Source organism: Dryobates pubescens, chromosome 2 (assembly GCF_014839835.1).
Source record: "Dryobates pubescens isolate bDryPub1 chromosome 2, bDryPub1.pri, whole genome shotgun sequence".
In the NCBI taxonomy this organism is placed as follows: domain Eukaryota; kingdom Metazoa; phylum Chordata; class Aves; order Piciformes; family Picidae; genus Dryobates; species Dryobates pubescens.
The window spans coordinates 9,868,414-9,891,190 of record NC_071613.1 but is presented as its reverse complement, the minus strand read 5'-3'; the positions used below and the strand labels follow the sequence as shown (position 1 = coordinate 9,891,190).

The 22,777-nt window shown below is 45.0% G+C and overlaps 1 protein-coding gene across 3 annotated transcripts in view; it reads left to right on the top strand.

Annotated features, from left to right (window-relative positions):
* CDC42BPA (CDC42 binding protein kinase alpha) overlaps positions 1–22,777 on the top strand; it is a 192,699-nt gene that overhangs the window by 110,356 nt on the left and 59,566 nt on the right. For all 3 annotated transcript variants that reach the window (XM_054169969.1, XM_054169985.1, XM_054169978.1), the window contains exons 7-16: positions 1,122–1,322; positions 1,910–2,158; positions 3,711–3,790; positions 4,856–5,022; positions 5,480–5,602; positions 13,315–13,448; positions 15,070–15,312; positions 15,580–15,690; positions 16,276–16,523; positions 20,831–20,936. In XM_054169969.1, the coding sequence (XP_054025944.1) occupies positions 1,122–1,322; positions 1,910–2,158; positions 3,711–3,790; positions 4,856–5,022; positions 5,480–5,602; positions 13,315–13,448; positions 15,070–15,312; positions 15,580–15,690; positions 16,276–16,523; positions 20,831–20,936 (1,662 nt within the window). The remainder of the gene's footprint in view (positions 1–1,121; positions 1,323–1,909; positions 2,159–3,710; positions 3,791–4,855; positions 5,023–5,479; positions 5,603–13,314; positions 13,449–15,069; positions 15,313–15,579; positions 15,691–16,275; positions 16,524–20,830; positions 20,937–22,777) is intronic.

The window sequence follows — 22,777 nt, the reverse complement described above, 5'->3', positions numbered from 1 at the left end:
AATCATTATTGAAAATGCAAGCTTTAGTAGAAACAGGACAAAATACTGAATTATGATCAGGTGCTAACTGTGCTATATTGAAACTTGCACAGTATCTATTAGGCTTGACTAGAACATGATTACTCTGTGCTAATCCTGTCCCTGAGTGTTAAAATGTTGAACTGGACAGGCTGGAGAGGTGAGCTGAGGAGAATCTCATGAGGTTCAATAAGGCAAAGTGCAAGGTCCTGCATCTAGGTCAGGGCAACCCTCAATATCCATCCAGGCTGGGGGATGCTGAAATTTGAGAGTAGCCCTGCAAAAAAGTACTTGGGGGTGCTGGTGGGTGAGGAGCTGGACATGGTAGGACAAGGGGAAATTGATTTAAGTTGAAGGAGAATTGGTTTACATTGGATCTTAGGAAGAAATTCTTCACTATGATGTTGGCAAGACTTTGGAATGGATTGTCCAGAGAGGTTGTGGATGCCCCCTCCCTGGAGATGTTCAAGGCCAGGTTGAACTTTAGTCTGGACAAGAGAAGACTCAGAGGGGATTTAATACATGTTTATAAATATCTGAGGGCTGGGGGTCAGGAGGGAGGGGGCAGGCTCTGCTCAGTTGCACCCTGTGATAGGACAAGGAGCAATGGATGTAAGTTGCAGCGCAGGAGGTTCCACCTCAACACACGGGGAACATCTTTACTGTAAGGGTCACGGGGCACTGGCACAGGCTCCCCAGAGAGGTTGTGGAGTCTCCTTCTCTGGTGACTTTCAAGGCCTGTCTTGATGCATTCCTCTGTGACCTGAGCTAGATTGTATGGTCCTGCTGTGGCGCAGGGGGGTTGGACTCGATGATCTCTTCGGATTCCTTCCAACCCCTGACATCCTGTGATCCTGTGAATTAGGACCTTGAGTCACTTGGTCTAGATAAGAGGCATCCCTGCCCCTGGCCCGGAGGTTGGATTGGATGACCTCTAAGGTCTCTTCCAGCCTAAGCTGTGCTGTATGATTCTGTGTTTCAGTTGTGATTGTTATAAGCAGAACGCTAGGCTGGACTGACGTGTATGTGCGCATGTGCCATGAACAAGGGTGTCCGTAAGGATGGAAATTGATCTGAGTCTTGGAAATGTTTAACTTCTGCAGGTCCAGTCTTCAGTGGCAGTTGGAACTCCCGACTACATCTCTCCAGAAATCTTGCAGGCCATGGAAGATGGGAAAGGGAAGTATGGGCCCGAGTGTGACTGGTGGTCCCTAGGCGTTTGCATGTATGAAATGCTTTATGGAGAAACGCCCTTTTATGCTGAGTCCTTGGTGGAGACCTATGGGAAAATAATGAACCACAAAGTTAGTGCACTTTCTGTCTCTCTCTAAGCTAATTTTTAAGAGGGTAACTTGGGAAAAAATAATAGAGGAAAAAAGGGTAACTTACTTAAAAATGAGGCTTTATGTACTAATTATCTTACTCTCCTAAATGCAGGGCACAAAATAATGATTCCACGTAGCCAGTTTGTGGCTGTGGGTTGCAGGTGGCTTTGCTTTGGGGTAAAGCATTTCAAAACTTAAGAGCCCTGGGAACGTGGCTGTTGGGTCACTCTATGGAGCAAAGCTTGCCTATGTTGCATCACTCCTGCATTGCTTTCTTCTGGTGGATGCCTTGGTTGGCTTATGCAAAAGGTGCTTAAATGTTCTTCCAAACGGAGGTATCTGTGAAAATTCAACAGCATAAGAGAAATTCAAATGAAGAAGGAAAACAGGGAGACAAAAAAAGTGTCAATAGTTTGTCTCCTGGGGAAGTGTTTCTCCTAGAAATCTTACTGCATGTATTTGAGAAGTGGAGTTTCAGTGTGGTGATTTTTCACATAAAATGAAGAGTGGATTTCTCCCCACTTTTTCTTGGTAATAAATTATTTCCTCTTATTTTAATCTTTAAGGAGAGGTTTCAGTTTCCTGCTCAAGTGACGGATGTCTCTGAAAGTGCGAAGGACCTCATCCGAAGGCTCATTTGTAGCAGAGAGCACCGACTTGGACAGAATGGTATAGAAGACTTTAAGAACCATCCCTTTTTTGCTGGCATTGACTGGGACAACATTAGAAACTGTGAGGCACCTTACATCCCAGAAGTCAGCAGCCCTACTGATACATCAAACTTTGATGTGGATGATGATTGCTTAAAAAATTCTGTAAGTATGGAAGGAACAAATCTGCTTTTGCAGTACGCTTGCTAACAGAACACGTGGAGCACCTCTGCTGTGAGGATAGGCTGAGAGAGCTGGGGTTGTTCAGCCTGCAGAAAAAAAGAGAAGTTAGATGTTAGAGCAGCCTTCCCATACCTGAAGGGGGCTCCAGGAGAGTTGGGGAGGAACTTTTTGCAAGGGCTTGAGGTGATAGGATGAGGCACAATGGCTTTTGAGCTGGAGGAGGGCAGATTTAGGCTGGATGCTAGGAAGAAACTCTTTATACAGTGAGGGTGTTGAGACACTGGAACAGGTTGCCCAGGGAGCTCATGGAAGCCCCTTCCCTGGAGGTGTTCACAGCCATGTTGGATGAGGCCTTGAGCAAACTGGGAGAGTGGAACATGTCCCTGCCCATGGCAGGGGATTTAGAACTGGATGACTTTTATGTCACTTCCAGCCCAAACCATCCTTCAAATCTGTGAAATTATTTCAGCCTGAGGAGAAGCTCAGAGGTATGTAGTGGTTTGTATGTGTGGCAGGAAGAAGAGTCAGTAAGGGAGAAGTGGTCAAAGCACGAATGGGGATAGAAAACCCTCCTTGAGATACTGATTTGTAGCAAACCTCTGAGGTTCTCTGTACATAGAGGTAGCTCACCCAGAAGTGAAGTTGGTAAATCTACAGGCAGGCAGCCTTGCTGAGTAAAAAGGAGAGAGGATGGTAGGAGGGAATCAAAGGTGATGCTCTTTGTGTTAAGAGCTTCTCTTCTCTGCCCTGGTGAGACCACACCTGGGATACTGTGTCCAGTTTTGGGCTCCCCAGTTCAAGAGAGACAGGGATCTGCTGGATTGAGTCCAATGGTGAGATACAAGGATGACTGGGGGACTTGAACATCTCTTCTATGAAGAAAGACTGAGAGCCCTGGGGCTGTTTAGTCTGGAAAAGAGAAGGCTGAGAGGGCATCTGATCAATGTCTATAAATATCTGAGGGGTGGGTGTCAGGTTAAGGGTGCCAAGCTCTTTTCAGTGACGGGACAAGGAACAGCAAGTACAAGCTGGACACAGGAGGTTCCACCTCAGCATGAAAAGACACTTCTTTATGATGAGGGTGCCAGAGCCCTGGAGCAGGCTGCCCAGAGAGATTGTGCAGTCTCCTTCTCTAGAGATCTTCAAAACCCACCTGGATGCATTCCTGCGTGACCTGCCCTAGGTGATCCTGCTCTGGCAGAGGGGTCAGACTGGACAGTCTCCAGAGGTGCCTGCCAACCTCTAACATTCTGTGCTTCTCTGTCTTCCAAAATGTGTAATACTGTACTTTTCTCCAACACTAGGCTGTTTAATGAAAGAAGTGTTTTTATGCCAGCACGCTTTGTTTTGGTGTAGTGCTTGCTGCTGGAAAGAAACTTAGGTGCTGCTATTTGCTATTTGGGCTGCAGATCAGAGTGACTCAGAGTGTAGTTAATGTGATATTGTCACTAACATATGGTCAACCTCAAAAGTATTTTTCTTTCAAGTGCAGCAGGATATTACTTACTCAACTCTCCTGTTATTTTTTTTCCAGGAAACAATGCCTCCACCATCACACACTGCATTTTCTGGCCATCATTTACCATTTGTGGGTTTCACATATACAAGTAGTTGGTAAGTTGAGCGTTCCAAAAATCATCTGTAAGAGAGTAACAGGGGATCTTAAGTTTCTGTGTCTGATACCAACTTCAAACAGATACCAGAGAATGTGGTTTATAGAGGAAATTGCTAGGGCATAATCTAAAATCCTTTCTGTCCAAAAGAATGAACTCTCTGCAGTAAAACTTGACATGAATTTCACAGTCCACCACCTGTGCTCAGAGGAGTTTTGTTGAGTTTTGTTGAGTTTTCCCCCTAGTTCTTTCACACTCTTTTGAGTCTGAAAAGGTGTAAAAAAACAACAACAACCAACTTTCATTGATATTTGGTGTTCATGTGGAAGTTCATCTATGGTCCTTGTTCACTGGTGAAAACAAACAAATTAATAATGTTTGCAGCCATTTGGAAAGCTAGCCCTGTGTTTCTGCAAACACCTGTGCTGAATGCTGGTTATGTGACATGTCACTCAAGGTGAGACTCTACAGGGTTCTGGGCAACCTGATCTAGTGGAGGATGCCCCTGCTGACTGCAGAGGGGGTTGGTCTTGATGACCTGTGGAGGTCCCTGCCAACCCAGACCATTCTGTGTGATTATTTGCATGAATAGTAGCATATGTACAGGAGTATCCACCTCCCTGAGGCCACAGCATCTCTGTTACATAGGTGCCCTAGTTGTCCTGTGATCATTTCACACCATTCGGTGTGATTGTTCTTTTCATAGTATTTGGGGAACTTGATGAATTAGTTTAGAACAAACTGTTCCTTCAGTGTTGAGAACTATCTGAATTCTTGCTTTGTCCCATCTGCCTGAACTCAGGCTGTCCATAATGATTGGTTTCAATCAGGAGTTCAGTCTAACAAACAAAAAAAAATGCATTGAGGACATCAGTCATGGTAGGTGAAAATGAATACAGTTTCTGATGAGCACATCTGGCAAGGTATTGTTTGACTGTATAGTAAATGGCATAGTAAATAGCAATTGAAACAACTGTTCATTGATTTCTATATGTTTTAACATACTTTAAACACAGATTGTTGTCAAATCCAATACTCTTCAAACTTTTCTTTTTCCCCCCTCCAGTGTGCTTTCAGACCGCAGCTGTCTAAGGCTGACAGCTGGACCACCCTCCATGGATCTGGATGCCAGCATTCAACGAACTTTGGAGGATAGTTTAGCAACAGAAGCTTATGAGAGGAGAATAAGACGTCTAGAGCAGGAAAAGCTTGAGCTTAGCAGAAAGCTACAAGGTATACTAAAAAAACAAAACCAACCAAAACCCCATTCAGTCACTTTTTTTGACTGAGATTAACTGGCAGCTTTGTGAAGCCTGGTTTGTACTGTGGAAAAAAACCACCAAATACTCCTCCTGGAATGCATTCTAGCAGAAAAGAATTTTCTTTAGTATTGGCAAATTAAACTTCTGCTGTCTTTATGTCTGAAATACCCCATCTCTGCAACTTCTTAAACATGCTAACTTTGCTCACAGCATGCCTACATCACTGTGGCATCGAGGTTTCATTCTTAAAGCCTTTAAGAATTTAGTTTGTTCTCCTAAAAATTCTTGTAAAATTGGCACTTAGTAGCTGGAAGTTATAAATCGCAGAATCCTCACTTGTAGGGTCTTTTGGCATGTTTATCAATAATACCTTTTTGACCTTCTCCAAAGGCAGGTGTGTGATTGGTCCCTCTTCCATCTTTTTCTAGAGTCCACCCAGACAGTCCAGGCTCTGCAGTATTCAACAGTGGATGGCCCCATAACAGCAAGCAAAGATTTAGAAATTAAAAGCTTGAAAGAAGAAATTGAAAAGCTGAAGAAACAAGTAACAGGTATGTTACAAATACTGATGCAAGAACCCTAACAGGAAACAATACTTTTGCAAGACTTTTCCTCCTAATGTGATGCTAATTTTGCTTTGCTGTCTGAAAGAGTCTTCCGGTCTCTTTTTCACTTCTCGTTTTACCCTTCGCTCTCCATTGGTAGCTCAATATTTTCTGCCAATTCAAGTTAATATTCAGTGCTTCAGGAATTCCAGTTGCAGGAGAGAAGGAAGATTTTGTTTACTTCTGCTGTTATTATTGATAGTAAAGTTCCATTAGTTTGAGATTGCAGTGTTGCTGATTGACATGGATGTGAATCAAGCTCTACCGGAGAATCTGTGAAACCCTGACCAGTTTCCATAGTGCTAAGGGCTTTTTGCCTTCCTCCTGACATGTGTACTGCAGGAGCAGTTGGAGCACTTGATCGTTTTTTTTCTGGCAGCATCAAAAGTCACTGCAGTCCTTCCAGAAGTCATAGTCACTGTAGCATATCTTTGTGTTTCTTGTTTTTTACTTCTCTGCACCTTGCTGTGCAGGTACACAGAGGGAAGGAAGTAAGGGAGGGGAGGAAAGGAGAAGGGAGGGAAAGCGAGGAGCGGGGAGGGGAAGAAAGAAGGAAAGGGGAGAGGAGAGGAATGAGGGAGAGGAGGGGAGAGGAATGAGGGGGAGAGGAGAGAAGAGCAGAGGGAAGGAGGAGAGGAAAGGAAAGTTGTTCTTGCTTACATAAGAAAACATGAAGGGTGAAGACTTCAGCAATTTTGATAGTGTTAAAAATATTTGATGGATTTGTTAGTATATAAACATCAACTGGTATTTTTTATTCTCTCATTTTCTGTTGAATTTTCTTTGAAGGGCCATATCTGTAGAACATGATCACAATTTTGATTGTGTTTTCTTGGAAACCACAAAGGTTTAGAGTGTACTCTTGCTTAGTGCATTGTAGCTGGATGGGGAGCAAAAGCCAGTTCCAACTGGAGATGTGGTTTTCTGGGTATTGTCTTAGAAAAGTGTGGGTGGTGGGCTGCATGCATGAAATGACAGTGGTACTGAGGAAACAGCAGTGGTACTGAATGTTCCAAGTGGCAGGGAGCAGGGAAGGCTGCTTTCCCTCAGAAAGGACACTCTGGGCAGCAGAACAGACCAAACAAACACACTGCCCCCAAAATGGATCCTGCTCACAGCTTTGTGTCCACTTCTCTCTCTGTACATCCCCCAGACTCTGTCTTAACTTCAGTTAACTCAATTAAACAAAGAAAGAGCTATGATCAGTTTATGATCTGAAAAATCAGCACAGGTTGGGCTGATAGAATCATAGAATTGTTAGGGTTGGAAGGGACTGTAAGGATCATCTAGTTCCAACCCCCTCTGCTGTGGGCAGGGACACCTCACACTAGAGCAGGTTGCTCACAGCCACCTCCAGCCTGGCCTTCCAAACCTCCAGGGATGAGGCTTCCACCACCTCCCTGGGCAACCTGTGCCAGTGTCTCACCACCCTCATGGTGAAAAACTTCTTCCTAACATCCAATCTGAATCTTCCTATTTCTAGTTTTGCTCCAATCCCCATAGTCCTGTCACTCCCTGACACCCTGAAAAGTCCCTCCCCAGATTGCTTGTAGGCCCCCTTCAGGTACTGGAAGGCCACAATAAGGTCTCCTTGGAGCCTTCTCTTCTCCAGACTGAACAGCCCCAACTCTCTCAGTCTGTCCTCATAGCAGAGGCGATAGAAGCATCCAAGGACAGGGAGATGGAAGCCTCTCAGTTCTGCTGTCAGTCAGCTTTTGTCTCTTACAGAACAAAACGTTTGTTTTTGATAGAGGATAGTAGGTAGCAGGAACAGTAGAAACAGATTTGGCCTCCTTATGGGGACAGGCAGAGAGAAGGCTCCAGGGAAGCCTTAAATCAGCCTTCCAGTACCTGGAGAGGGCTACAGGAAAGCTGGGAAGGGATTTTTTACAAGGGCTTGTAGTGATAGGTTGAGAGGGAATGGACTGAAGCTTGAGGAGGAGAGATTTAGACTGGAGATTAGGAAGAAATTCTTTCCAGTGAGGGTGGTGAGACACTGGAACAGGTTGCCCAGGGAAGCTGTGGACATCCCCTTCCTGGAGGTGTTCAAGACCAGACTGGATGAGCCTTGAGCAACCTGGTCTAGTAGAAGGTGTCTCTGCCCACAGCAGAGGGGTGGGAACTAGATGATCTTTAAGGTCCCTTCTAACTGAAACCAGTCTGTGTATCTCTCTTGCCAAATGAAATAGGAAAAAGTCTGCATGTTATGTGAGAGAAAACTCACATGCAAGTATCTTCCAGATGGGTTTCTGTATTATGTCCATATCTTACCTGCAGCAAGGGAAAAAACTGCCAGGAGAAAGGTTGGAGGGAACTACAGCAAAACCAAAACAAAAAATATTTATTCTGGGTTGTATTTGTGAAAAGTCTTCATTCAGTTCCTGAAGCCACAAGTGCCAGCAGTGACACCCACAGAAAGAATAACTTGAAAGAATAACTTCCAGGCATTTCAGTTGGTGTGTTTAGAATCTGCTGCTACGTTACTAGGCTGAAGCATGCTGTGTAGGAACTGCAGTGTGCAGCACATAGATGATGTGCTGTTAAAAATGCGGAGACTGAGAAAAGTCTGTCAGGCAGTCAGAGAGCTGCTCTGGCATGATGCAGCAGTTTTGTGTTGGTAGCATTAGCATAATTTCTGGGTTTGAACATGGCTGAACTAGCTCAGGGAGGATCACTGATGTGAGCAATGCCATCTTGGTGCAATGTCAGGACAGAGGTTTTGATGAATTATCTCTCCAGCCAAATGGCCTTCCACTTGCTAGTGTCATGGGGAAAATGACAACGCCATCAGAAGCCTCTGGTTTGCAACAACCCTCAGCTCTGCCTTTGGCTCTTTGGAACCACTGAAAAGCACTGTGTACAGGAACAGCTTTTGAATGGGACCAGCCCTTCACAGGAAAGCTTGAGGAGCAGCTTTAAATTATGTTTTCTCCTTGAATATTGTGCTGTAACTCAGTTTTTAGTTCCTTGCTGAAGTTATTGCTCTCTTTCTTTTGTAATGAAAAAAATACTAGAAAAGGGTGTGGGAATATTCCCCAACAAAACTGATACCCCTTTTCAGATTTAAAAGAAGTCAGTGCCTGGGGAAAACAGTTAGCATTGAGAAGGTTTTCCCATGAGTATCCATTAAGAGTTTTCTGTGTCATGCTGCGTATACACTTATAGAGTCATAGAATTGTTTTGGTGAGAAGAGACCTCTAGGATCTTTGAGTCCAACCACTGATCTTGACACCACCATGCCCACTAAACTATGTTCCAAAGTGCCATGGCCACACATGTCTTCAACACCTTCAGGGATGGTGACTCCACCCCCTCCCTGGGCAGCCTGTTTGAATTTTTTCCTAATACCCAACCTAAACCTCCTTGGGTGCAACTTGAGTTTATATGTGCATATATGTATGTGTGTATATATATATATATGTGTGTGTTTGTGTGTGTATATATTCCTACACATGGTGTGTGCTTTTTGGATTTTGGGTTGGAAATGAATAATATGATCAGTTGAGGAGGATTTGGAGTGCATCAAAAGCAGTGGCCAGCAGGACAACAGAAGGGATTCTCCCCCTCTATTCTGCTCTTGTGAGACCCCACATGGAGCACTGCATCCAGTTCCAGGGCCCCCAGTATAAGAGGGATGTGGAACTGCTGGAGTGGGTCCATAGAATAGAATAGAATAAAATAGAATAGAATAGAATTAACCAGGTGGGAAAAGACCTTGGAGATCATCAAGTCCAACCTATCACCCAACACCATCTAATCAACTAAACCATGGCACCAAGCAGCTCATCCAGTCTCTTTTTAAACACTCAGTGATGGTGACTCCACCACCTCTCTGGGCAGCCCATTCCAATGGCCAATCTCTCTTTCTATGAAGAATATCTTCGTAACATCCAGCCTAAACCTCCCCAGCACAGCTTGAGACTGTGTCTTCTTGTTCTGTGTTGGTGTTTGCCTACGAGAAGAGACTAACCCCCACCTGGCTACAACCTCCCTTCGGGTAGCTGTAGACAGCAAGAAGGTCTCCCCTGAGCCTCCTCCTCTCCTGGCCAAGCAACCCCAGCTCCCTCAGCCTCGCCTCACAGGGCTGTGCTCCAAACCCCTCACCAGCCTCGTTGCCCTTCTCTGGATACGTTCCAGCAACTCCACATCTTTCCTGAACTGAGTACTGGACACAATATTCAAGGTGTCGCCTAACCAGTGCTGAGTACTGGCCAGAATGACTTTCCTGCTCCTGCTGGCCAAGCTAATTTGATAAAACTGAGAGAAGAGGATGTTGTATTTGCTTGATCTTATGGGGTGTTTTGGTGAGGTAGATTTTATAGCCAAATTAATGCCAGAATACAGGCATGACCCAAATGGTGTTTAGGTCTGAATGACTCAAATTTAGGGGAGTTACTTGCAAGTTTTCTGGGACTGTAAAGTATCTACATTTCCAAAGTAAATCTGATGAACATATCCAAGTGCCGGGTTCTGCACATTGGCCACAACAACCCCATGCAGAGCTACAGGCTGGGGTCAGAGTGGCTGGAGAGCAGCCAGGTAGAGAGGGACCTGGGGGTGCTGGTCGATGGTAGGCTGAACATGAGCCTGCAGTGTGCCCAGGCAGCCAAGAGGGCCAATGGCATCCTGACCTGCATCAGGAACAGTGTGGCCAGCAGGAGCAGGGAGATTATTGTGCCCCTGTACACTGCACTGGTTAGGCCGCACCTCGAGTACTGTGTCCAGTTCTGGGCCCCTCAGTTTAGGAAGGAGGTTGACTTGCTGGAGCGTGTCCAGAGAAGAGCAACAAAGTTGGTGAGGGGTTTGGAACACAAGCCCTACGAGGAGAGGCTGAGGGAGCTGGGGTTGCTTAGCCTGGAGAAGAGGAGACTCAGGGGTGACCTTATTGCTCTCTACAACTACCTGAAGGGAGGTTGTAGACAGACGGATGTTGGTCTCTTCTCCCAGGCGGCCAGTACCAGAACAAGAAGACACAGTCTCAGGCTGCGCCAGGGGAGGTTTAGGTTGGATGTTAGGAAAAGGTTCTATACAGAGAGAGAGTGATTGCCCATTGGAATGGGCTGCCGGGGGAGGTGGTGGAGTCGCCGTCATTGAAGGTGTTCAGGAGGAGACTTGATGGGGTGCTTGGTGCCATGGGTTAGTTGTTTAGGTGGTGTTGGATTGGTTGATGGGTTGGACGCGATGATCTTGAAGGTCTCTTCCAACCTGGTTTACTCTATGTATTCTATGTATATTCTATGAACCTTAAGAATGTTCAATTCAAGTGCAGAGGTGAACTTTATGTTTTGGGCTCATCTCTTGGGCAATTAAATGTAATGTAATAACATCCTACAGGGAGTGTTTGCATATATTAACTAAAATGTTAGCAACAAGAAGAGTGTTTAGATGGAAATTACCATTTACTGCACATATAGTCACAACTAGCTTTTGTTTATGTTCTTCAACCTGTTTTACTGCCTCTTCTGGAGGTGTCAGAGTAAACACCTGCTGAAAAAGGTAATAAAAAACTGAGCACAAAACAATATCAAATTCAGGGGTGTCACCAGGGAGACCTCAGAAAAAAAAATAACGCATTTTTCCTCTCTCTCTACTTTTCCAGGAAATGACAAGGGAGCATATGCTTTCAATTTTTAAGGTCAAAGTTAGAATTACTTGTTCCCAAAGTTACATAGGAGAAAACTTTGAGGAATCTTTAATATGGCCAAATATGTAAAGGGCAACGATGGAAGAAGAAAACAGAGCTGTGGAACAAAGTATTTCATGCACGGAAGAGAGATTTATCTTGGCTCAGCAGAGCCATGTGTAAACTTTTCTTATTGCTGGTGACTTCAGAGCAGACTACATAAGAGAGGCAGTTAAGAATTTCTGGCTTTGAGCTACAGCTCTTACTGAAATGCATTCTTTTAAATTTTTGAACCAATGAATTAAAACAATAGTGACTATTTCTCTGGGTATAAGCTAATGGTATTCATTTGCTTGTAAAACATGAAAGCCAGGAAGAGACTTATTCCAAGGGCTTGTAGTGATAGGATGAGGGAACAGATTGAGACTGGAGATTAGGAAGAAATTCTTTACAGTGAGGGTAGTGAGACACTGAAACAGGGAGATGGTGGATGTCCCCTCCCTGGAGGTGTTCAAGGCCAGGTTGGATGAAACCTTGAGCAGCCTGATCCTGTGGGAGGTGTCCCTACCCATGGCCAATGGCACCCTGGGCTGCATCAAAAGAAGTGTGGCCAGCAGGTCAAGTTAGGTGATTCTGCCCCTCTGGTCTGGTGAGACATCACCTGGAGTGCTGTGTCCAGCTATGGAGCCCTCAACACAGGAGGAACATGAAACTGGTGGAGTGAGTCCAGAGGAGGGGCCACCAAAATGACAAGGGCCTGCAGCACCTCAGTTACGAGGACAGGCTGAGGGAGCTGGGCTTGTATAGCCTGGAGAAGAGAAGGCTTTGGGGAGACCCAATAGTGACCTTCCAGTAGTACCTGAAGGGGGCCTACAAGAAGGATGCAGAGAGACTGTTTACAGAGGCCTGCAATGATAGGATGAGGAGCAATGGCTTCAAACTAAAGAAGAGTAGATTTAGATTGGATGGTAGGAACAAGTTCTGCACCATGAGGGTGGTGAAACACTGGAACACGCTGCCCAGGGAGGTAGTTGAGGTCCTGCCCCCTAAGATACTCAAAGTTAGGCTCAACAAAGCTCTGAGCAACCTGATCTAGTGGAGAATGTCCCTGCTGACTGCAGGGGGATTGGACTGCATAAGATTTGGAGGCCACTTCTGTCCAAAACCTTTTACTGATTCCTTCATTAACCTCTTTTCATATGGTTTAAATTCTCAGTTTTATGGGAAAGACTGGAAGAGGGGAAAAAAACATCCACTGGCTAGAAATTTTCAGCTGATATTTTCATGTATTCTGAATTTCAGGTTTTGACTTTGTAGCCTTTGAGTGTATTTCTGTGTGGGCATTTAGCTGCTGCCTAGACATGTAGTCACTGTGTAACTGCCAGTTGGTAAGAAACTGACTGTAACACTTCCCCTGCATTTATAGGAGTAATAAAGCAGATCACATAAACACCCAAGTGGTTTTCACACCAGAAAGAAGCAAAATTATCTGAAGTTCTTAAAGTGTATCAGCTGGAGAAGGCTTCCCAGCTCCTGAGTGGCTGTGGGGGTTGTTACTGTTTCTTTCTAGGGGAAATTTGGGTGAGGATGGAGGCTGTTTCTAATTACAGTGTGATAAAAGATGCATTATTTATGACATGACAGTGTCAAATGTATAGATGATGGTAAAGCACAGATTATTGTCTAAAGTGCATCAATGTTAGGGTGTGAAGAGTTGTTGTTCTCATTTCCTATGTTGTTTGGCAGCAAACAGTGACCTTTTATTCTGTTCCTTTAAAAGCAGATGATGGCAGTTAAAACAACTTACTCCCTGTGTCCCTTCTCACTGCAGTGGGATTGGACAAGATGACCTTTGAGGGTCCCTTCCAGCCTAATGCAATTTGTGAATCTCTACTAAACCAGATCAGAATTGCAATATTTTGTGATCAAATGGAAACCAGAACAAATGCTGAACAAACTTTTGAGTCCCTAGACACTGCTTTTCTAGAATAATGTTTTTTCCTTAACATATTTAGAAGTCTGCTGCTTTTTCTAGATTCTGGTCAGCTAGAACAGCAACTTGAGGAGGCCAGCACTGCAAGGAGGGAGTTGGATGATGCTTCCAGACAAATAAAGGCTTTTGAGAAACAGGTCAGAACGCTGAAGCAAGAGAGGGAAGATCTTAATAAGGTAAAAGCATTTTGTCAGCAATTCTCCTAAACCCTAAAGACTGTTTTATTTTTGTTCATTTTCCCCAAAATAACTTTCAAGTGTAAAATTAATGAGCAGATAAGAAATGTGTAGCATGACCCACTTTGCTTTCTGCCTCTTTTGAAGACAAGGACATTGTTTAACACGTTGTATGTATGACTGCTGGACACTGAATAACTCCATGAGCCAAATTGGAGGGTGGCTGCAAAGGTTTTCTCACTCAGATTAAGGTGATAATAGTAATTGTTAGAAGACAGAGTAGAGGAGAACTATTCCAGACAACTAAGTTAATGTGGAGTATGGGTGAGACTGTAGCAGAAAAAGAAAGATAAGAATATGGTATTAAAGCTGTGTCACAAAAGGGTTTCCAGAAGAGAGATGTGAAAAATAAATGAAGATTGAAAACCAATTTGAAATAACTCCACTTCAAGGATATCCTGACTTTTGATTTCTTCTTCTCTGTCTCCCAGATTCCTTCTTTTCTTATTTCTAACATGCTGTCTTTCCTGGCTCTTTTTATTTTGTATTCCTGATTAAATCAAGCTGTAGTCAGGTGAGAAATACATTAGCCTGTGTTCTCACCATGATTACACTGGCCTGGTAGTTTAGAGTCCTCACTCATTGTTGATGGACCTACTGTATTTAACACTGTTTCTCTTAACATTTATGGCTCTTAAAACCTTGAAAGCTGCCACTTTGTCCAAGAAAGGCCATCCATCTTCTAAAACTGCAATTTGTAGTGATTAGGACCTGGTTTTAACAACCTTAGAAAATGCTTCTGCATTTGTATAGATGTCAACAAGGCCAAATAGTAGTTCTCCCTGCCCCTCCTCTTTCCATCCTCAGATTTTTCTTTTTCTTCCTCAGATTTGCTTCTTTGTTCTGCTCCAGTGTGTTTGAGCATTATTAAACCATTTCAAACTGTCGTGGTGCCTCATTCCTAGCCTAGTAGCACAGATCTAAGACAGAGCAGGCTTTGTGAAGGTATTGTGCTGGGGAGTTACCACAGCATCAGCAGTGTTTTTTCATCTGGGTTTTTTTAATAGAACACTGATTATTACTACATTCTATCAGGAGAGCATTTTGTTGCCTGATGCTTTCTGTAATGTTTGATATTATGGTGGAGTGTGTGGAAATCATACACACCATTGCAGGTCAGCTTTCAGAGAGCGGAATTTTCCATTCAGTTGGTGCAAAAGCTTTTAAAAGTCATTTAGCAGTTGAGACAAGTACTGTGCTTATTTGTATAAGTAGTTCTTGAAAAACTGTGCTAATGCCACTTTTTAATTAAGAAAGCAAAGTCTTTGTACATTTTAATGCAAATGCTTGAAAGCCTTTTATGTTTAACCTGTAATAACGGAGTAAATGCCTGCTTGGTTTATGTTTATCCAGTTTCACTAACTTGAGCAGTGTAAAAGTTGGCCTCATTCCTTGTTTACAGAGGCATGCAGTCTGTGTTGGGGAGATGCATTCATGAAAAGAAATGAATAAATGTAGTTTCTGTTCGCTCTGGAAGAAAGGTGTTAGATGTGCATCCAAAGACAGAAATTGGCCTTGAAGCTTTCTAGGTTTATTACTGAATTCTTTTTTTAAACTGTAGGAACTGGCAGAGTCTAGTGACAGATTAAAATCCCAAGCCAAAGAGCTGAAAGATGCACACAGCCAGCGGAAATTGGCAATGCAGGAGTTCTCAGAGATGAACGAGCGGCTGACAGATTTGCACTCTCAAAAACAAAAGCTTGCCCGCCAGCTCCGAGATAAGGAGGAAGAAATGGAAGTGGTGATGCAAAAAGTAGAAAGTTTAAGGCAAGAGTTACGCAGAACAGAGAGACTTAAAAAAGAAGTAAGTGGTGAGAAGACTGTTTAGAACCTATGAACTTGTAGTTGCCTGTCAAGTTTTCTGACAAAAGCAATGTTGTTGTTCCCTGTAAATCTTTCGCTCTTTGATTGCTCTTTCAAACAGTACTCATTTTGTTTGCCTTAAGAATCTGAATTGTTCTGTTGAGTGCTGAAGATTTACCTCTTATGGTGAAAGCCATCAGTAGATTTTGAGCAAGACAACCCCACCTCGGCAGAATCCTGCCAATTAACAACCTGTGTGCTTTTGTAGCTGGAAGTCCAAGCTGAAGCCGCAGCTGCTGAGGCATCCAAAGACAGGAAATTGCGGGAGAGAAGTGAACAGTACTCTAAGCAGTTGGAAAGCGAAGTAGAAGGCCTGAAGGTTAGTCTGGTTTGATATTAACACCTGCAAGCTTACTAGGCAGCTAGGACTTGGATCTCTTTGATTGCTTTCAGATGTAGGACAAAAGGGTATTGTCATTTCATCACCGTAGCTGATGCTGAATGTTAATGTGAGGGTGCATCGTGGTGGTGTCCAGGAAAATGAACGTGGTTGGGGCCCCATCCATGGAGATATTCCAAGTGAGGCTTGACAGGGCTCTGGGCAGCCTGATCTAGTTGAGGATGCCCCTGCCGGCTGCAGAGGGGGTTGGATTAAATGACCTTTGGAGGTCCCTTCCGATGCCGACTGTTCTCTGATTCCATAAATCTATGGTCACTGCTTGTCAGTGGAGTCAGAATGTGGCCAGAGGTGCTTAAAGTGATGATTGAATTTTAATGCCTTGAAAATGATTCCTGTCTATAAATCACAGCTCAGATTTATGCTCTAACATACTTTGACGAAAAAATGGAGATAGATGTTGTTAACTCTAGTCTGTAGTGAGTTGTTTTCTAGACATACAGTTAGGAATATTGTCTTAAGCATCATTTTCAGCAGTGAGTGCTAACTGGGGGCTGTTTCCTTTAGCAAAAACAGATTGGTCGCTCACCTGGGGTAAGCAGCATAGAACACCAGCAAGAGATCACCAAATTAAAGGCAGACCTGGAAAAGAAAAGTGTTTTCTATGAGGAGGAGCTATCTAAACGTGAAATAATGCACGCTAATGAAGTCAAAAGCCTGAAGAAAGAACTGCGGGATGCAGAGAGCCAGCAACTTGCCCTCAAAAAGGAGATCATGATTTTGAAAGACAAGCTAGAGAAAACCAGAAGGGAAAAGTGAGTATTTGTATGGAATTTCACCTTTAAGCTTAAAAGTGTCTTTTGAAGTCTCCTAGTATGTTTCCAAACACACACTGTCACTTCCTTAATTATAGTGCATTGTGGCTGAGCTAGTGCCAGAGTGGAAAACAGTCAGCTTTAAAAATGCAACAGAGCTAACAAATCTGTATCCCTGTACTTGAAAGGGTTAATTTTGCACTGGCTGACTAGTCTAAGGTATGTAACTTGAGTGGCAGACTTGCAGCTCTGGGTAAGTTGACCCCCAAAGCTTATGTTGCAATTTGAAATAGGGGCTTGGCTATTTATTTATTTATTTGTTTCTTTTCCTGTTTGGTGTTTTCATATTTTGATGCAAAGCTAATGTGTTAGAGATCAACAGTTGCTTGCATTTCTGCCAGCCCAGGAACAGTCACTTAATGCAGACGAAGGCTAATCCAAGCTGGGTTCCATCCAGTGTTGACATCAGTCATCAGACTACTGTAGGCATAAGCTGCTTTATCTCTTCTGACATGGTAATTTGTCAGAGATCTGGTTCTTTCTCTCCCATGTGGTAGAGCTTACAATAACTGGCCCTCAGAGTGTCCGTTGAGAAAATCAACAATAAAAACAATTGGGTTTTTTTGTCCCATTGGATAGTGTAGTACTGGAAATAGTCATAAGCTGAATGTGTCCATTTTAAATCTATAAAAAAATGAGAATGCTCTGCAGGCACTAATGGAGATACTTCTTTTTGCTGCTGGAGCAAAGTGGCATAGTAAAAATATGGAGAAATGCCTGCTGAAAGCTTAGCCAAATTACAGAATCACAGAATGTTAGGGTATGGAAGGTCATCAGTCCAACCCCCTGCCAGAGGAGGATCACATAGAGTAGGTCACACAGAGAGACATCCAGGCAGGTTTGGAATGTCTCCAGAGAAGGAGCCTCCACCTCTCTAGGCAGCCTGCTCCAGGGCTCTGCCACCCTCACAGTGAAAAAGTTTTTCCAAGTGTTCCTGTGGAACCTCCTCTGCTCCAGCTTGCACCCATTGCCCCTTGTCCTATATTTGGATATCACTGAGCACAGCCTCCTGCCACTTCCCTTCACATCTTTATAAACATGGATGAGGTCACTCCTTGGGCTCCTCTTCTCCAACCTAAAGAAGTAAGTAAAATACAGAAAATAGAAAAAAGGAAAAAAGGCAACCTTATGCAAGTCAGGGTGAAAACGTTGCTTTTCTGGTAAATTCTTTGCAGCAGTAGAAGTAGATCATGCAGCCTAGAGTGTAGTGGATGAACTGTTTCTTCTTAGAGTACAGCTATTCACAGACTGAACACAGCACAGCAGTTTGCTGCTTTGTTCTAGGTTGAGAGGCAGCATTTGCATCAGCAGTGTGTTTTCATTGTGCCACAACTTAATGGTCTTGCTGAGCTGACTTCTAAATGCACAAAAGGCTGCACTGGCTTGTGACATATAGCAGTAGTGTGGTACTGCTTCAGTTCTGTGTCAGGCCAGCTGTGTCCCAGAAGGAGGAATGGTTATTAAAGCATCACAGGATTGTCAGCCTTAGAAGAGAATTCAAAGATCATCTAGTTCCAACCCCTCCTGCAATGGACAGGGACACCTCACACTAGATCAGGTTGCTCAGAGCCACATCCAGCCTGACCCTAAAAACCTCCAGGGATGAGGCTTCTACCACCTCCCTGGGCAACCTGTTCTATTGTCTCACCACCCGCTTAGGAAAGAACTTCTTCCTAACATCCAATCTGAATCTACACACTTACAGTTTTGCTCTGTTCCCCCCAGTCCTGTCACTCCCTGACACCCCAAAAAGTCCCTCCTCAGCTCTCTTGTAGGCCTCCTTCAGGCCACAATTAGGTCTTCTTGGAGCCTTCTCTTCTCCAACTTGAACAACACCAGCAAGTCAGTCTGTCTCCATAGCAGAGGAGCTCCAGCCTCTGATCGTCCTCATGGCCCTTCTCTGGGCATGTTCCAGCACCTCCAGATCCTTCCTGTAACAGGGCCTCCAGAACCGGTCACAGTGCTCCAGGTGTGGTCTCACCAGAGTGGAGTAGAGTGGGAGAATCACATCCTTCGACCTGCTGGCTATGCTTTCCTTGATGCAGCCCAGGATACAATTGGTTTTCTGGGCTACAAGTGCACACTGTTGTCCAGGTTTGGGACAACCTTCTCTGGCACCTTCAGGCTATTTCCTCTTCTTCAATCACCTGATACTAAGAAGAGACCAACCCCCACCTCACTCTGACCTCCTTTCAGGGAGTTGTAGAGACCAATGAGGATTCCCCTCAGCCTCCTATTCTCCAGACTAAGCTATCCCAGTTTTCTGAGCTGCTCCTCGCCAGCCCTGTTCTCCAGACCCTTCACCAGCTTCACTCCAACCCCTCAATGTCCTTCTTGTAGCGAGGGCCCCAAAACCGAACCCCAGTACTCAAGGTGCAGCCTCAGCAATGCCAAGCACAGGGGCATGATCACTTCCCTAGTCCTAGTGGCCACACTATTGCTGATCCAGGCCAGGATGCTCTTGGCCTTCTGGGCCACCTGAGCACGTTTGTACAAGTTTGTTTCAAGGCCATTATTTGAGGCTAGATTTACAAAGCAGAGAGCTTTATAAAGCAGCATTTGCTGGTTTCACGTTGTGTGATATGAAGAAGCCTGAAGGCTGCTGTTTGTTTCAGGTGTGCTTTTCTTGGTTTCAAAGCAGGAAGATCAAATGTTTCTGCATTTCATATGGCCACAATAAAGAGGTGGAGTGACAGAGTGATACCATCAATCTGTATTTCATGTCGCTTGCCTGTGGTTTGCTACAGTTACTTTACTGGTTAAAAAAAAGCTCGATCATGTGTGATTTCTTAAACCTGAGGAGCAAATCCATGGCTGCATTTTAGATGAGAGGAAAAGCTTGATGGGAGAGGAGGATAACAGGCTTCAAAGCAAACATCTTATTTTGATCTTCCTGGTTGTCCCTAGGCCTATAGTCTGTCACCATTCTGTGGTTTGCTGAGTTGATACTCAGATGTGATAGATGATACCTACAGCACATTCTTCTCTGTTTAACATTTTGTCTTCATTTCTGTACTATGCTAGAGCAATCTGACTCGCTGCATTAATGACAGTCACCAGTTTAAATAAGAACATAACACACGGAAAGCTACAAATACGCTGGATGGAGTCTTTCTCCAAACCAAAGCTAACTTAATCCAGCACCACTTATGGTTGCTTTGAGCCTTTACACAAATACAGATTTATTTTTTTTAAAAATTAAATTCTCAAAGCAAAAACTTAAAGCCATAAAAGCTTAACTAAAAGAAATTAATTAAAAATATAGTTCAGTCTACTGTTTGAGGTATTAGCCTGTAATCTGTGCCTTGCAAACAGAAGCAGGACCTGTTCTTAATTCCCCTGACAGGGTAGGATGTTACTTTGCTTAGGGTGTAGTGTTAGGTTTCAAAGAGTGCCTGGCAACATAGAATTTCACCATGAGTCTAATGTGCTGTGCTTGATTTCAAAGAGTGGTGGAAGCACTAAATGAATTTCAAATTAGGAATAGGAAATTCAAACCAGCATTACTCTTAACTGGGTTCAATGTAACTGCTGACACTTCTCCTCTTTTAAGGGTGTTCTCTCAATTTGGCAGTTGCAGAAGACCTGCATCTCAGAAAAAGAAGCTGTTTGGAAAAGAGAAGGCTCTGAGAAGACCTTATTGTGGCCTTCCAATATCTGAAGGGGGCCTGCAAGGATACTGGGGAGGGCCTTTGTAGGATGTCAGGTAGTGATGTAGGACTAAGGGGAATGTATCCAAGCTGGAGGAGGGGAGATACAGATTAGACATCAGGAGGAAGTTCTTCACCATAAGGGTAGTGAGACACTGGAGCAGGTTGCCCAGGGAGGTTGTGGATGTCCCCTTCCTGGAGATGATCAAGGCCAGTCTGGATAAGGCCTTGAGCAACCTGGGCTAGTGTGAGGTGTCCCTGCCCATGGCAGGGGGTTTGGAACTAGATAATCTTTAAGGTCCCTTCCAGTGTAAATCATTCTATGAATCTATGATAAATGTAGTTCCATGGACCCTATCTGTTAAGTCCATGCTGAAGTCCATTTTCTAATAATCAAAGTCAAAAGATGATACTATAATACACCACCTGCTTAGTTTTAACAGGCTGTGGTACAACCAATGTGGTACTTTCCTTTCACCTGGTGGCTGCATTGATCTTTACGTGTTCAAGTGACTAGTGTGAGGGGTTTTAGAAGAGAAAAGCTTCTTATTCTAGAAACAGGAAACTTGTGTAATTCCACTGCAATTTATTTCCCAGCCAAAGTGAAAGAGAGGAGTTTGAAACGGAGTTCAAACAGAAGTATGAACGAGAAAAGATTCTGCTGACAGAGGAAAACAAAAAGCTTTCCAGTGAACTTGATAAGGTAAGTGCTGAAGAGTTGAGTCCTGAGTTTACTACAGCTATTGTATGCTGTGTACAATTAGACAACATGGGGTTGTTTTGGTTATTATTAACTCTTTACTGGCATCAGAGCTTAGTATTACACCAAACCTGCTGATTACTACTTGTTTGAATAGTGTGAATATCTATGTGAGTTTGAGAATGTGTGCATGTATATAAATGCATGTGTATTTCTGTGTAGGAATTGAGTTAGATGGTCCTGCTGTCTGCAAGATCAATTTTAGACAGTATCTTAAGCCAAAAAAAAAGAGTATTTAATTGCATGACCCAAATATAAAAATGCATACCTAATGATGTGATCACTTAGGCTGTATTTGCATGTCAATTAGTGTGAAATAGCAGGGTCTCTCCCACCCATTGAGATTAAGTGTTACTTTGGGATATTAAAGGAAATACAAATGATAAGGCATATTAATTAAAGTGTGTTGAGCAAGGAACCATCGTTTTGTGCATTTAGATTATCCCTTCGTTGTTGGCTTTGGCAGGTTAGTCAGGTTCACTGGGGATCAAAGAAGTGTTGCTAAGCTTGTCTGTTCTTTTTGCAATGCATGACATTTTCTGAAAAGACGAGGAAAGCAGAGTTGTTCAAAGTCATCCTCTTTGCGTGGCAGGGCTTAGGCAAAGGAGTGGTCTCTGCGCAGTCGCAGGCCAAGACCAGTAAGAGATGAGCACACAAGTCACTCTATCATAGCTTTCCCCGCCTCTTTCCCCCCGCCTCTTTCCCCCCCCCTCTTTCCCCCCCCCTCTTCCCCCCCCCCTTCCCCCCCCCCCTTCCCCCCCCCTTCCCCCCCCCTCTTCCCCCCCCCTTCCCCCCCCCTTTCCCCCCTCTTTCCCCCCCTTTCCCCCCCCTTTCCCCCCCCTTTCCCCCCCTTTCCCCCCCTCTTTTCCCCCCCTCTTTCCCCCCCCTCTTTCCCCCCCCTCTTTCCCCCCCCTCTTTCCCCCCCTCTTTCCCCCCCTCTTTCCCCCCCCTCTTTCCCCCCCCTCTTTCCCCCCCCTCTTTCCCCCCCCTCTTTCCCCCCCCTCTTTCCCCCCCTCTTTCCCCCCCTCTTTCCCCCCCTCTTTCCCCCCCTCTTTCCCCCCCCTCTTTCCCCCCCTCTTTCCCCCCCCTCTTTCCCCCCCTCTTTCCCCCCCTCTTTCCCCCCCTCTTTCCCCCCCTCTTTCCCCCCCTTCCCCCCCCCCTTCCCCCCCCTCTTCCCCCCCCTCTTCCCCCCCCTCTTCCCCCCCTCTTCCCCCCATCTTCCCCCCCCTCTTCCCCCGTCCCCCCCTTCCCCCCCCCTTCCCCCCCCTCTTTCCCCCCCCTCTTTCCCCCCCCTCTTTCCCCCCCCCCTTTTCCCCCCCCTCTTTTTCCCCCCCTCTTCCCCCCCCTCTTTCCCCCCCCTCTTTCCCCCCCCTCTTTCCCCCCCCTCTTTCCCCCCCTCTTTCCCCCCCTCTTTCCCCCCCTCTTTCCCCCCCTCTTTCCCCCCCTCTTTCCCCCCCTCTTTCCCCCCCTCTTTCCCCCCCTCTTTCCCCCCCTCTTTCCCCCCCTCTTTCCCCCCCTCTTCCCCCCCCTCTTTCCCCCCCCTCTTTCCCCCCCCTCGTTCCCTCACTCTTTCCCCCCCCTCTTTCCCCCCCCTCTTTCCCCCCCCTCTTTCCCCCCACTCCTTTCCCCCTCCCTCGTTCCCTCACTCTTTCCCACTCCTTTCCCCCTCCCTCGTTCCCTCACTCTTTCCCACTCCTTTCCCCCTCCCTCGTTCCCTCACTCTTTCCCGCTCTTTCCCCCTCCCTCGTTCCCTCACTCTTTCCCGCTCTTTCCCCCTCTCTCGT